This window comes from Etheostoma spectabile, chromosome 18, assembly GCF_008692095.1.
Source record: "Etheostoma spectabile isolate EspeVRDwgs_2016 chromosome 18, UIUC_Espe_1.0, whole genome shotgun sequence".
In the NCBI taxonomy this organism is placed as follows: Eukaryota; Metazoa; Chordata; class Actinopteri; order Perciformes; family Percidae; genus Etheostoma; species Etheostoma spectabile.
The window spans coordinates 2,415,516-2,429,912 of NC_045750.1; the positions used below are offsets into that span (position 1 = coordinate 2,415,516).

Below are 14,397 nucleotides of genomic sequence, written 5' to 3' on the forward strand. Positions count from 1 at the left end.
AGCTAGCTAGACTATCTGTCCAATCTGAGCTTTCTGTTGCACGACTAAAACAACTTCTGAACGTTCACATGTTCCACCAACAAGTTCCTTAGGCTATATTACAGAGCCACCATCATTGTGTCCGGCGCTTAGCAACTCCCAAGACGATTGTGATTGGCTTAAAGAAATGCCAATAAACCAGAACACGTTTTTCTCCCATCCCGAAATGCTGTGTGGACTTGCCAGACCCTCCTCAACAGCGCTGTGAAGGAGGGTCTGACAAGGCGACAACCTGAAAAGTAATACGTGCCATTTGGTGATACAAACCTCGCTGGCTAATTATACTACTGAAGTACATTAACATGTATGAAAATATCACAACCAGGCTTTTATTATCCTCATAACATGGGGAATATTGTGTATTAATTCACGGCCTCTTGTTTCCCAGGCTCACCTAAAGGCATCGAGTTCAACTCGGTGAAGGAGGTGCTGCTGTCGGTGAAGGCTGTGAAGTCCATGCACTCTCTGCACCTCTGGGCCCTGACTCTGGGCCAGGCCCTGGTCTCGGTTCACCTGGCCATAGGTAACGTGACATACTGATCTAAGGGAGGGAGTATGAGAAAGGAAGAATACTATGGAAACTATTCGGACCATTAAGGGTCTAAAGATAGAGGGGGAGGGGGGGTTGTACAGATTGTTGAAAATGTGTGATTGGTTCCAGAGGTGAAAATCCCACTCATTTTCTCCATAGGGGGTTTGATTATTAGCCATAATGTCTAAACCAACCAAGGTAGACTCACCGCGGGAGCTACAGCATTGTTATAGAAGCCACAAGTCCGTATGAAGCAGGGGCGGGGCTAGAAGGGGGGCACGGGGTCGCCCCCCCCCACCATCCTGTTCTGCCAACTTTCCATGACAACTGTCACTGTCCAATGTGAGGAGAGTGCAGATTTGAGTCGCACGTGCCTCACTTTGTGACAAGTAGCTCATTAGATGCTAACGAGAGACTTCTGTAACGTCAACACAGGAAGAATGGACCTGCTTAACCAAGTTGGTTCACTGCTAGCTACAAGTTAGCATCAAACACAACAAAGGCTATCAGTGGAATGGTGTTTAGAGCTAACGTTAGCAATCAATCAATCATAGATAGTTACAACGCTTTCGAAATGACTGCTAGCTTAGCTACAAGTTAGCATCAAACACAACAAAGGCTGTCAGTGGAATGGTGTTTAGAGCTAACGTTAGCAATCAATCAATCATAGATAGTTACAACGCTTTCGAAATGACTGCTAGCTTAGCTACAAGTTAGCATCAAACACAACAAAGGCTGTCAGTGGAATGGCGTTTTGAGCTAAACGTTAGCAATCAAACGACCATAGATAGCTACAATGTTTTTGAATTGATTTCCATCTTCTGTAATTGTTTGTAATGAAAAAAGTTTATTATTTTATGGATTTCCCAAATTCCAGTATTACAGTTATGCCGTAAACCATTTAAATCGAAGCATGCGCGACTCAGAATCAGAATCAGAATCAGCTTTATTCTTATAAAAACAAAAAATATACACACATACAAACAGAACAGTATAGAGGCATGAGTCCAATGAAGAGATCAAGAAAATTATTTAAATGTGGAGCATAGTGCAAAAAGCTGCACTGGACTCACATCAGGTAGAGACAACGACCCTACATCATTATGTTTTGGATATCCATCAAAATCCATCATTTAACATTCTGTGTGAATCTACAGTGAGGCATCAGTACTTTATTGAGCCAAGAAGAGAATACTGTAGAAATGAGCTAAAAGCAGATCAACAATGTAAAGCAGTCTCATCGTGTGCCTTTCCACTTCCTTACTTTGTGTCAGAGGAGGGTGCCGACGCCCAGTCTGTGCTGCAGGAGGCCACCCATCTGCTCAACACCAAGTTTGGGTTCCACAGCATCACCATCCAGGTGGAGCTCTACTCTGAAGACATGAGCCACTGCTCCCACTGCCAGGACCCCAGTGACTGATCTGGGACCAGACCGGACCCAACATCCAGGACCATGGAGCGGCTCAGCCATTGTTTTTGCATTCTCTGTGGGTGAGCTGGAGCAGTGAGAGCTGCACTCACAACGCAGCTTCCTGTTAAAGGAGCCAGAAGCGTTTTTTGGTAAATTTGTTGTATTGCTCATTAAGTCACATGACAGCGAAATCATCCGTGCGTTGGTAGCAGCATGCTGACGCTGGAGCTCCATGCTAACATTGAACTCTTCCTTCAGTCCCCCCGTAAAGGTCCTAAAAATAAAAATGAAAAGGGGTTGTATGGAGCTTTTACCACATACTGGGACAGGCGCTGGCTTGCAAAGAAATCTATCAAGAACTTAAAAAAAAAGAAGGAAGAGAACAAGACTCCTAACAGTTTTTTTCTAAAATGTCAGCCTGTCCTAAAAAAATGATACACCAGAGCCATATAACCTCTCTCCATCTCACCGCATTGACATCTGAAATTCTGAGCCCAAACATAAGATTGCATTACAGTACTCAACTGTGCATTTTGTTTCATAATCCAATAGTTTCCAACAACGCTCAAACCCAGGTAAATTAAAGGTAATGCTCCGTTGCCGTTGGTCGCCTGTCGCTGGCGTCGAACCCCTTTTGTCAGCGTTGTGGCCGTCTGCCAGAAATAAATTGACTTCTTATTCCGTTTTTAAGGCACATTTTTAAGCTCCACCTTTTAGATTTTTTAAGACACACCTCTTAGATCTCGGTGATCTATTTTAACCAGATGAAAGATTTTAGTCATTGGACATCTGGATCTTACGTAATCAGAGAAACAAGCTGAGCAAACACAGACAAGAAGAACAGCACTGGAGAAACAGAATTTTAAAGCAAATCTGTTTCATCCAGTGGTTTTTCTGCTGATAATTTGACTTCTGGTGAAAACGTCCTGAGCGATGAACGCTGAAGGAATCCTAACTGGGAGAAGCTCGCTGCAGTGACGGCACTGCTTCGTCTTTTGTTATTGTTTTGATTGAGGAAATTACATATAGTACGTTTTAAGATGGATGAGAAAAATCTTCAATAACAGTGAAATCTCGTTCACCAGACTCGCTCTCTAGCTTGCGGCTAGTTTACGTTACAGACATTTTTACAAACTCAGTAACAGTGTTGATTAAGAACAAGTGCATTTTACTTGCACTTAAATGTCCAGACAAGAAGTTCTGGGTAATACGCCATTGTGTAATAATTGCATTCTTACCAAACCCAGAGGAGCAGCCGGCGTCCATCTTTACCCTTTTGAAGCACAAAAGTAGGAAATAGGACACGGATAAAGTAAGAGAGAAGGGTTTTTATGTTTTGTTTGACTTCTAGATTACTCAAACTTTCAAATAATATTCAAAAGGTTTATATTTAGGGTCTACTATTTACAGTCTCTCCCAATGGGATAAAAGGAGCTGCTGCTGGTTGAAATCACTGCCTGATTTGTAGTATTTCCTGTAAATTAAGAAAAACTGCCAGATGTAGGACCACATATGCGTACAGTACTTTACTAATTATTTCCTACTGTAACTTCAAGGGTCTAGGGTTCTTTATCGTCATTCTGTCATGTCTACATGTAGAACGAGAGGAAGTCCTCAGGTCTCGGCCTCAATCTAAATGTTCTGAAGTACATGATGTTATAGTATTAAATACATGAATAAATACCGTAAATACACATTACAACAGACACCTACTAATAAAATAAAAGGAAGTCCTCAGGTCTCGGGCTCAATCTATGTGCAGGATGTTGTAGTATTAAATACATAAATAAATACACATGGACACACGGACACTCAGAATCCTACTAATAAAATCCTGTATAACAATGAAGGAAAAACTATGAAGCAACAATGCATATACAGTATATATAATAAAAACAGCACATTATGATGTAGAAGGCATCTTCCCTGATAATACTTCTTATTAACCATAGTAATGCAAAATGCTAATATATTAGCATGGAGCCCCTGATGTCGTGTCATGCCAGGGACACATGGATGACTTTACCAAAGACCAGACGCTTACTCTACAGCGCATGACCATTTTTTTCTTTTGTTACGCTGCTTTCCGCTAAAAGACCTGAATCTACAACACTCGCTGGTCAAAAAAATCACATTTTGGAAGAGTTTATTTGCAGAAAAGAGTATTTCTTGCCATAAACTCATTGCAGACATCAATCCTTCAATACTTATACCGATCAATACTTATGCAACTTGTCTTTTAAGGGAGAAAAGCATGAATAATAGCTCTCTAAAATTGTTAAAAAAAAGAAAATCCTCTAAAAAATAGCTGGCTAATTGGTCAATGTCATTAAAAACCAATGAGAATTGGTTAAGTATGGGATGATTAACCGTTTGAAACCGTTTTTGACGCATTTTAATTCACAAAAAAAATGGAAGCTTTGTATCCAAGTGGATCTGAAACAGCAGCTGTCAAAATGAATAGAAGACCAATGGATACACCAAGCGATAGTCATGGCGTTAGTGTCAATTTGTTACACATAAAATAAGAAATTTCCAATCTCATGGACCTGCAAACCTTTTGATTTGGAGGCAAACTAAAGCGTTATGTCCTTTAAGGTAGAAAAGTGTTGTTTTGGTGCAGTTCTACCCTCACACTGGTCTTAAAACCAACAGCACCGAACCTAAACTGTGCTAATACCTTTATACATTCACTGCACTGTACACGTGTCTGTCTTATATCTAATAATGCAGCTAAACGTTAACTCGACCGATCTCTCTACTGTACTGTACTTTGTTCTATCACATCAAGCCAAAGATGAGGAGTCTCCATTTCAGAGGGTCGGGAAAAGATGATTTTAGATTAGCGGACGTGTAGATTTGAGCAACATTACAGCACAGGACATGGAAATGAGGAGAAATGCAAATGGTGTTTTTTAAGATACCAACAGCCTTGAAACTGAACTGGTTTAGGGCTATTTTTTTTATTGGTGGTAGTTTCTTTGACAATTTTGTTGTGTTGCAGGCATCCTTGGTTTCACTCGTCTTTACGCTCAGTTGTGTATTTAATGTGCGTCACGGTGCGAAGGGTTCGCCAAATAGTGGACAGCATCAGCCTGAAGAAGCATTTAGTTACAACTGTCAGACATTCAGGTCTGAGGGTGAAAAAATTAGTCCTTCAGTCGGGCAATTAGTTTCAGATCCATCCATCCACCCACCCACCATCCATCATCCATCCATCCATCCATCCATCCATCCATCCTGGACAAAGCTGGACTTTCAAATTAAAAGCCCTCAAAAAGGTAACAGGAGCATGCGGCAGGGCCAACTCGCTTAAGACTTTGAAAATGAAAAAAATCTTGATTACTTTTTTTTTCTTCTCTACACAACACACACATCTGTTGAATGACACCTCACCTCCCTCTCTGGGCACTTCAGCTCATGTAAATCCCGACACTATAACTCCCATTTTAACCCTTGTGTTGTCTTCCCGTCAAATTTGAAAATCAACACTTTTGTTGACGCTTTTTAATCAATGTTTTTTACTCTAACGTTTTTCTCCCTTTTTTCAGTGTTTGTCACTGTTTTGACGTTCAACAATATGTAACACTAACTTATAAACATTAGTTTCATAGTTATTTTTGGAATTCATGGTCAATAAACCTAATTTTTTTAGGAAATTATACCTAATGTTTGAGTTAGAAAAGCAGAAATTAGGAATTATTTAGACTAAAATTAAAGGAATGGATGTTGATGGATAATCACAGACTGGAATATGTCAACTTTTACTCAATACTATTTCAAAAACACTTCAATTTGTTTTTCAAATGCTATAAAATTGAATAAGACACCCCAAAATTAATGAAAGTAGAGATTTGTACTTGCGAAAGAGCGTTGGGTGGAATCAATCATGTTATTTGGGGGAATTAAAAAGAACATACATGATATAGGACAACAGGTCAATTTGGCCCGAGGACAACATGAGGGTTAAAACCATTCATTGCTTATACTATACTTCTTTATACAAAGTTAAAGCAGCCTTGCCAAGAAGCTCACTGCCATCTACGCAGCGATACATAAAGCAACAGAGTCAAGCTTCCTGCTTTTCAAGCTATGCACCTCCTCCTGCTCCCTGAATCACTGCAGCTCAGCGTCAGCCTCTCAGCAGCCAGCATCCCCGTGGTCATGGTCTCAGTACCATCATTAGGATTTCTGGGGACCACTAAAACCAGCCAGTTTAGGCCGGTATCAGCCAATGCTTTGGACTTGATGAAGCAGAATCATTTTGCAGCCATGTGAAGCGCCAACGAGCCAGTTGACACGCGTGTAATGTTTCCCAGCTAAGTGTTGATGTCATTAGTTGCTCCGAAAGAAAGGACAACGTGCATTGCCAACGCCTACTCGGCGGCCGTTCTGATCCAAATACTTGCATGGTTGTTAGCTGTTATTCAATATCACGTACAGTAAGAAGTTTCTCGTTCAACTGCCAATCAGAGTGTTGATACGCCATGCGGAGGATTAATCAAAGAAAAGATATCGTCTTTCAAATTCTATATTTTCACCAATTTTTAAGGAGGTCCTGTATATTTAAATACATGTATCTTTTTGAAATAATGCAAACTGAGACTATATATATGGACCCAATATAAAAAACAAAGTGAATGTAATAAAGACAAAAGCATTTTATTGTACTCGTTTATATAAATGCATACTGACGTTCTCCTTTACAGGCTGCCGTGTTCAACTGGAGCCACAACCTTTCTTTATAGTAAATTTCATTCATAAAAACCCACTTCCTGTTTGTTCACTATGGAAGTCTAACGTCTGAGAATGCTCTTGTTGTGCTTTTGCTGTCCGTGACAATTATTCCTTGTGTGACTGTTGTAAATATGTCAAATATTGTGTATTTTCTGTGTAAAAGTTGTGTGTAGACATGTGTAAATACATTTTCCTCCCTTGCACAATCAGTCCTATTTGTCTACGTGTTATGGTGACGTTGCATACATCCACGTCACGTCTGTGATGTTTGATATTTCATTTTTATGTGTGGCAAGTGTTTTTTTTTGTAAAGTGAAATAAAAGAATGCAGATGACGGACAGAGGCTGGATTATTATTTTGGAGATGTCCGGTGACTCAATGTAGCTTAAAGGAATGGATGTTGACGGATAATCACAGACTGGGATATGTCAACTTTTACTCAATACTATTTCAAAAACATTTTTTTTTTTCTCCAAATGCTATAAAATTGAATTAGACACCCCAAAAATTAATTTAAAATAATTAATTTGTACTTGTCAGAGAGCGTTGTGTGGAATCATGTTATTTTGGGGAATTAAAAATAACTTTGACATAGGAAAACGGGGCAATTTGACCCAAGGACAACATGAGGGTTAATCCTCCTTGGCTACTAGCAACTGCGTTCAGTAGGGATGGGGGCTAAGTTCTATCCCTTTAAAATAATTCCTCATGGGGGAGCTTTAACGCTCGGTTCTCATTCCCAACTCATTGGTTTTAAACACGTGGTTGACGTTAATAAAAAATAAAAAACTACTCGGTAAGGTTCAGGAAAAGATTGTGTTGTTGGTTAAAATGAGTATATAAATGAGTAAAACATGTGATAACAAGGGAAGTGGGTTTAAATGATTTGGTGACCCTAGGCTGGTTCTGGGGCTTGATGACATGATCTTCATCAGCAGATAGATAGACATAATTTGTGTTTTAGATTAGATTAGATTCAACTTTATTGTCATCACACATGTACAGGTACAATGCAACGAAATGCAGTTTATAGAGAGTTTAGAAAGCCTCCGAGCCACAGCTAGTGAAAGCGCCGCCACATGCACTCTGAAAAGGATATATGCAGATAGCTAGATATATGCTGATAGCACAACATGTGTGTGTGTGTGTGTGTATGGTAAGTATGAGACACCAACTGTATGGGTTGTTGAAAAACAGCTCAGTTCAGTTCGGCCTTGACTATGGGAGTGTGTGTGTGTGTGTGTGTGTGTGTGTGTGAAATATGAGACAGACTGTCAGCGCTGTGCAAAATCAACTCAGGTCAGCCTGGCCTTGACCATGGATTTGAGGCTGAGAGAAACACAAGAAAGAAAGAAGCGAGGCAGTCATACGGATATGGGGCTGGATCGGGTGGGGAGTGTTTGGTGTGTGTGTGTGTGAGAATGAGTTGTGTGTGCGAGTGTATCACGTCAGAATGTCGGTGTTGGTAAGAAGTTCAGTCCATCGGCGTGACCTTGTAAAGATAAGCCAGTGCAAGGGACAAGATAGAATGCCAGCTGCATGTTGCTTTCCCGCTCGGGCGAAGGGGGGGGGGAATAGTTGATCAATTTCAATCCAAATTTAGGGTGACTCGATGGAATTTGTTCGAATCATGTCCATCACTCAGTTGTTACCGACCTCAGCGACATGCGAGCATCCAGGTCACGTAGGGATTTTTGCAGTCAGGGACTACTTTTCCTCAGTAGTTTGGGGGAAAATATACAATTTCAACATTTGAACATCCCAAGTGAAGGAGTTTAAATATGAGTGAGGGGACCATGGAGCAGGAGATTGGTCGGAGAATCGGAGCGGGGGGGGTATTACATTCAGTTTATCGCACCGTTGTGACAAATAGGGGCGAAGCTCTCGATCTACCGGTCAGTGTTCGTTCCTACCCTCACCAATGGTCATGAAGGCTGGGTCAGGACCGAAAGAACAAGATCCAGGGTACAAGCGGACGAAATGGGTTTCCTCAGGAGGGGGGGCTGGATCTCCCTCAGAGTTTGGGTGAGAAGCTCAGTCCTCCGAGAGGAGCTAGGAGTAGAGCCGCTGCTCCTTCACGTCAAAAGGAGCCAGTAGTTGAGGTGGTTTGGACATCTGGTGAGGATGCCTACTGGGGGGGGGGTCCCTAGGAAGGTGGTCCAGGCACGTCCACTTGGAGGAGGCCTCGGGGGAGACCCAGGACTAGGTGGAGGGATCATATCTCCAACCTGGCCTGAGAACGCCTCGGGATCCCCCAGTCGGAGCTGGTTAACGTGGCTCGGGAAAGGGAAGTCTGGGGTCCCCTGCTGGAGCTGCTCCCCCCAGACCCGATACCGGATCAGCGGATGAAGATGGATGGATGGACATTTGAACATCTAATGCTTTCGACTCCGCTCGCTGATGAGAATCATGAGATATGATCAAAAGCTCCAAAACAGCTAAAACTGCGAGTGAACTTTCACCCTCGACTTTATTTTATATTGATTCAAATATTTTTCTGTTACAAAAACATTTATTATGCGTGACATTTCAAAAATAACAAAAGAGGAAAACACCACAAGAGTAAGCGCTGCACATTTTGATGCTTTTATGATCATTATTACTCACCATCATTCTGAAACTGCCGATGAGATTTGTAATTGAAAGAAACTAAACAAGTCCGACATTTTAATCCCCTAATTTAACTTAGAGGAAAACACACTTTACACAACCTCTAAAAAAGAGACAGCTGCGGCTGTAAACAACAGCGACACTTTCCAATTTGTTTTGTAGACACTGACCAATAAATTAGGTCACGTCACAGTGCAGCTGTTCTAATTCTTAAATAACTAATCAAAACCTTTGAATCAGAACAACAGCAGGAATATGTCCAACAAGTAAATAAAAGAATAATGAAAAAAGTCTACAATCTGTCATTTATAAAGATTACATCCAGCTGTTGCAATTAAAAAAAGTTTCAAGTATTTCCCCTCAGTTATAGCCTGAGTTGTTCTTGACATGATACAAGAGAGAATTTGCAATTACAAATAGCTTTAAAGGAGTAGTTCACACAAAAACTATATAGATTGTGTACACAGTAGTACTCACCTCGTGCCTCGCTCTCTTTGGTCCCAGAAAAAAGTTTTCTTTAGCAAATGGCTTTCAGGATAGAGGAGCCCCGAAAAATGAAAACATTTCTGTTAAAAAAAAAGAGGTTATAAAGCCTCGAAAAGACGTCCTGTGCAGCATTATCCGAGTGTCTTGTATCAATTAGTGGAAATCCAAACAACTATTTTTGCTGAACTATTGCTAAACAACGCATTTCCCAGTCACCGAAAGATAATTCAAATATGCTTTGTTTAGCAATAGTTAAGCAAAAAATACAGAAGTTGTGTTTGGATTTCCGTGTTTGGACACTTGGATAATGTTGCGCAGGAAGGAACGTTTTGTCCGACGTTTAATGACCTGTTTTCCCGTCTTCATGTAGGCGCCCACAGGGACGTTAGTACTGTAAACTATTTATATATTTTGTTTTGGTGAACTATTCCTTTATAGTTACAATGTTTCCCAACTGGCGGTTGATGTTTTGAAACTTATGGGGTCAAAATTAGAAAGGTTATCTTTAAGGCACAGTAAAAAAAAAAGAAGAAGAAGAAGAAGAAAATAAAAATGAAACAACGTCTGCTCGTTGCTGCGGACACAAATAAACAAACTGTGGAATGTCTTGCGGATTACAAAATAATAACTTTGCTAAAATAAGTTACGAGACAAGGCCTGAAGGCTTTAAGTTTACCCAGTTTCTCACATTTTGCAACTCAGTCCTTCATATCTTTCATGTTGTGATCAGAAACACTGTCGCTTGGACTTCTGCACCAAATAGTGACAAATAGAAAACAAATGAGTAACGTCTGCTTTGCATTAGAACAGAAGTAGAAATAAATAGGATTCCTGTTGTTGGTACTTTGAATGTATTCACTTTTTTTAGAATAAAAACAAAAAACAAAAGATTCAAGTCTGTTGCATCTGTAACCACACCCTAAAGTGATGTCACATCGTACCGACACACCCTGAAGTACACGTCTACATCGCTCTACACAACTGTAACCAATGGCGGTCAGCAAAAACAAGATTTTGTTTAGTTGTCATCAATTAAAAAAAAAAACTAGAGGTATTGATTACTGTTCCTGAGAGAAGTTGGTTTTATAGCTGATAATTAAAATTTCAAGTTGTTGTATATATAGAATGGATATACTGCCATGTTGGCAATGTGTATGCCAAATAAGAGAAACTGGAGAAACTGAAAACCCCACTTGACCCATTTGGAATCAATACTCTCAATAATAAAAGTGGAAAATGCTAATAGTGATACATTTAGGCAAGGCACCAATTGCCAGCTCTTGAAACTTCTTGGAAGCAAATAAACTGTAACTCTAGATGATAATTTGGAGCTATGTATAATGTGTTCAGTCTGTGGAAACTAAAGCTTAAGAGCGTGGAGGTGGTGAGGTTGTAGATGGAAACTCTTACCTGTGGTTCTCAATTAACCTGGAGCAAATCCAGGCAGAATTTGAACAACAGGGTCAGAGTTCATGAAAGAGTATTATTGATACTGTTGTTGAAGAAATGCCATAAAACCCGCAAATCAACCATTGTTTGATATCATCGCTGGCCTTTAAACACTTAAAACAGTATTAAACCCAGTTGAAAAACAGAAAATGTATACAGTATACAGTAGGTGCTGATGAAATATGTATAGTTCTTTTTTTATCATTCTTAAAAAAACTTTTTGCAGGCTTTGTGTTTTTGTGATCCACCTTGTGATTCTGAACTCTTGCTATAGCTCGTCTGTCCCAGTCTGGTTGGCCTTCTCCTGCTCTTTTGGAGAGTACAGAGCGTTGAACTGGGCCTGGTTCTCGCTTATTATCTTCTTGGCGTGAGAGGTGATCATAGTCCTCAGACAGTTGAGTCGGACCAGCCCCGTCTGGCCCGCGGACACCACCCAGGTATGGCAGCACATGTTCGGGTTGAAACGCACCTGAGGAGAGGAGGGAGATGATTTTACTAAACAAAAAAAAAGATTTGCTCACACTATCTTTACACTATCTTCACACTATTCAGCTTACGGTAAAGGGTTAGGTCCACATGTCAAAGATGTATTTGAGATCTGAGATTAATATCAGAACTCTGAAAATAAAGTTTCTGAACTCAATACATTTTTTTCACATGTGGCCCTAATCCTCTTCCGTAGCAGCTGGTCACCAGAGGTCAACTCCAATATTTTCAACCTGGTTCATATTCTCATAACTATCAAGTTAAGAGATTCTGCAAACTAAAAAACTCTACCGTGTCAGAAAGAGCTGTCAGAATGGGGGGGCTGCCAGCTGAACCAGCGCCCTGAGCGGTTGGGGGGGGGGGTACGGTGCCTTGCTCAAGAGCACCTGGCAGTGCCCAGGAGGTGAACTGGCATCTCTCCAGCCACTAATCCACACGCCGTACTTTTTGGTCCATACGGGGACCTGAACCAGTGACCCTCCGGTTCCCAACCCAACTCCCTACGGACTGAGTTACTGCCACCCCAAAAAGCTGGGGAATCAGTTTTAATATAGTGGGCACTTAAGCTGACAATGATTTTTTTAAGTGGGCATTTTTTTCTAAGGTGTAAAATACGTTTAGCTGCTGCCCCGGTCTGCTTCTCTAAACCGACGGTCTTCTACTGTACATAATACACTGACTATGGAGAAGGAGCTCAGACAACCACACCCCAAACTATCCCTTTAATAATGATGAAATACAGCCACAGTTTAAAAACGTTTAGCTTTCAGCATTTTAACCGTATTTCTGTGTCAATGTTTACTGTATTTGTACGTACGTATGTATGTATGTATGTATGTATGTATGTATGTATGTATGCATGCATGCATGCATGCATGCATGTATGTATGTATGTATGTATGTATGTATGTATATCTGTGAGGCCCTGTACATACTGTGAAAACAAATTTCCCCAGTGGATAAAAACGACTATGTACCTTTCTTTAAGTGTAGTGTTAACTAGCGTCACGTGCAGTGATGCTTCTGTTGCCTTTAATGTCTGTTTCGGAGCACCAGAGTGCAACGCAGATATATAATTGACATGGTAATGAGGCACTGCAATCTGCGTCATTTGTTCCGGGGAAATAAATACCAGTCAATTATAAACCGAGCTTTCAGTACCCAACTCTACGTAATACATCTACCATAGATAAGAACCTCTTATACCCCCCACTATATCCCTTTAAGTCTTAAGAACAAGGACAGGTATAACTCCGTGTCATCAGCGTAATATGTTTGTGGAAGATGTCGCATTGAGCCAACGTGTACAAGCTGAAGATCAATGGAGTATTGATCCCTGAGGGACTCCACATATCATGTCAGCGTTGCTAGACTACTTTTACTTCTACTTGAGTTATTGTTATTATAAACTAATAATACCTTTATTCACGTCGTTTTTTTGTCCACTTTTGCTTTTCCTGTCCTCTGTGAGTGAGTCAGCTGTAGCTCTCAGCGAGTCAATCATCACTGCACCCTTCTTCCTTTCTTTACTGCCGCTTATCTATCCCTCTCTCCATCACTATAAATCCTCCTGGTGTGACTCTTCTTCTTTATCTTTCCTACCCGAGTCTTTTTCCTCTTACTAATCCATTTATCCCCTTCAGACACAAAAGCCAGTCAGAAATCCAGAGGCGTTTTGTTTTGGAGATTGTCCCATGAAGTGCCCGTCCATCATCTCCGCCCACAGGGCACAGCGACACCCTCCTCTCTGGCCCTCTTAAAATTAAACACATCAAATCCTCAAATGGCTGCTTTTCATTTCCCCCCCCTCCCTCCTTCCACCGAGGGTGACATTTTTCTCATTTTACACATCATTACATTCAGCCCGTCTTCATAGCTGCCCATCGGAGGAGGAGAAAGAACAGGGAGGAGGCTCTGCTTCCCTCTCTCACCTGCTATCGCTTTCATTCTAGGGTTCATCTTTCTCGACTCTCCTTTCTTACATTGTGTTGGAAGAGGGGTCTGATGTCTGTGTGTGTGTGTGTGTGTGTGTGTGTGTGTGTGTGTGTGTGTACCTTGTGTAGTGCAGCTATTGGCAAGTCATCCAGGTTCAGCTTTCTCTTCACCTCAGTGTCTTTCATGTGTTTCCACACAGCTTGCTTCTCGCTGTCTTTGAAGGTCCGCTGAAAGTCAGAGGACAAGATTATTATGATGACGACACATATATATACATATATATCTATATGTGTGTGTGCGTGTGTGTGAGTTACCAGACAAAAAAAAAAAAAGATAGCTTAGTCCCCAGCGAGAGGATTTAAACTTTTGTCTGTTCAAAATAAATGAAAAGAAATGCCTCCTCATTCATTTGGGTATTTTACTGCTGTACCAAACTCGCATTGAATCATGACCCCTAAACTGGGGTATGAATCCTTACTTTTGTACCATTACCATTTTGAGTCCAAATGCTACTTCAACAGCTTTTCACTAATACAAATTAACATGAAAAAGGAAGCATACTGTAGGATATTAAGAAAAATGACAAAAAAATACACAATTGTTTCCTAAACCTGGGCTAGGTTTCAATTGAAATCTTTGTATACTAGACCTGACAATATCCACGTTTTTACATAAATGACATAACCTGTTTTTACACAACGACTCACTCCA

At 40.7% G+C, this 14,397-nt stretch overlaps 2 protein-coding genes across 3 annotated transcripts in view; one reads left to right on the forward strand and one right to left on the reverse strand.

Annotated features, from left to right (window-relative positions):
• Nucleotides 1-3,869, forward strand: part of slc30a2 (solute carrier family 30 member 2) — a 22,664-nt gene extending 18,795 nt beyond the window's left edge. The window contains exons 7-8 of the mRNA XM_032543546.1: nt 428-562; nt 1,846-3,869. Coding sequence (XP_032399437.1) covers nt 428-562; nt 1,846-1,991 — 281 coding nt within the window. The 3' untranslated portion in view covers nt 1,992-3,869. The remainder of the gene's footprint in view (nt 1-427; nt 563-1,845) is intronic.
• A 5,302-nt stretch (nt 3,870-9,171) lies between these two features.
• gtf3c2 (general transcription factor IIIC, polypeptide 2, beta) overlaps nt 9,172-14,397 on the reverse strand; it is a 29,699-nt gene continuing 24,473 nt past the window's right edge. For both annotated transcript variants that reach the window (XM_032542726.1, XM_032542725.1), the window contains exons 19-20: nt 13,806-13,913; nt 9,172-11,734 (exon numbers count right to left, since the gene is read on the reverse strand). In XM_032542726.1, coding sequence (XP_032398617.1) covers nt 11,534-11,734; nt 13,806-13,913 — 309 coding nt within the window. In that variant the 3' untranslated portion in view covers nt 9,172-11,533. The remainder of the gene's footprint in view (nt 11,735-13,805; nt 13,914-14,397) is intronic.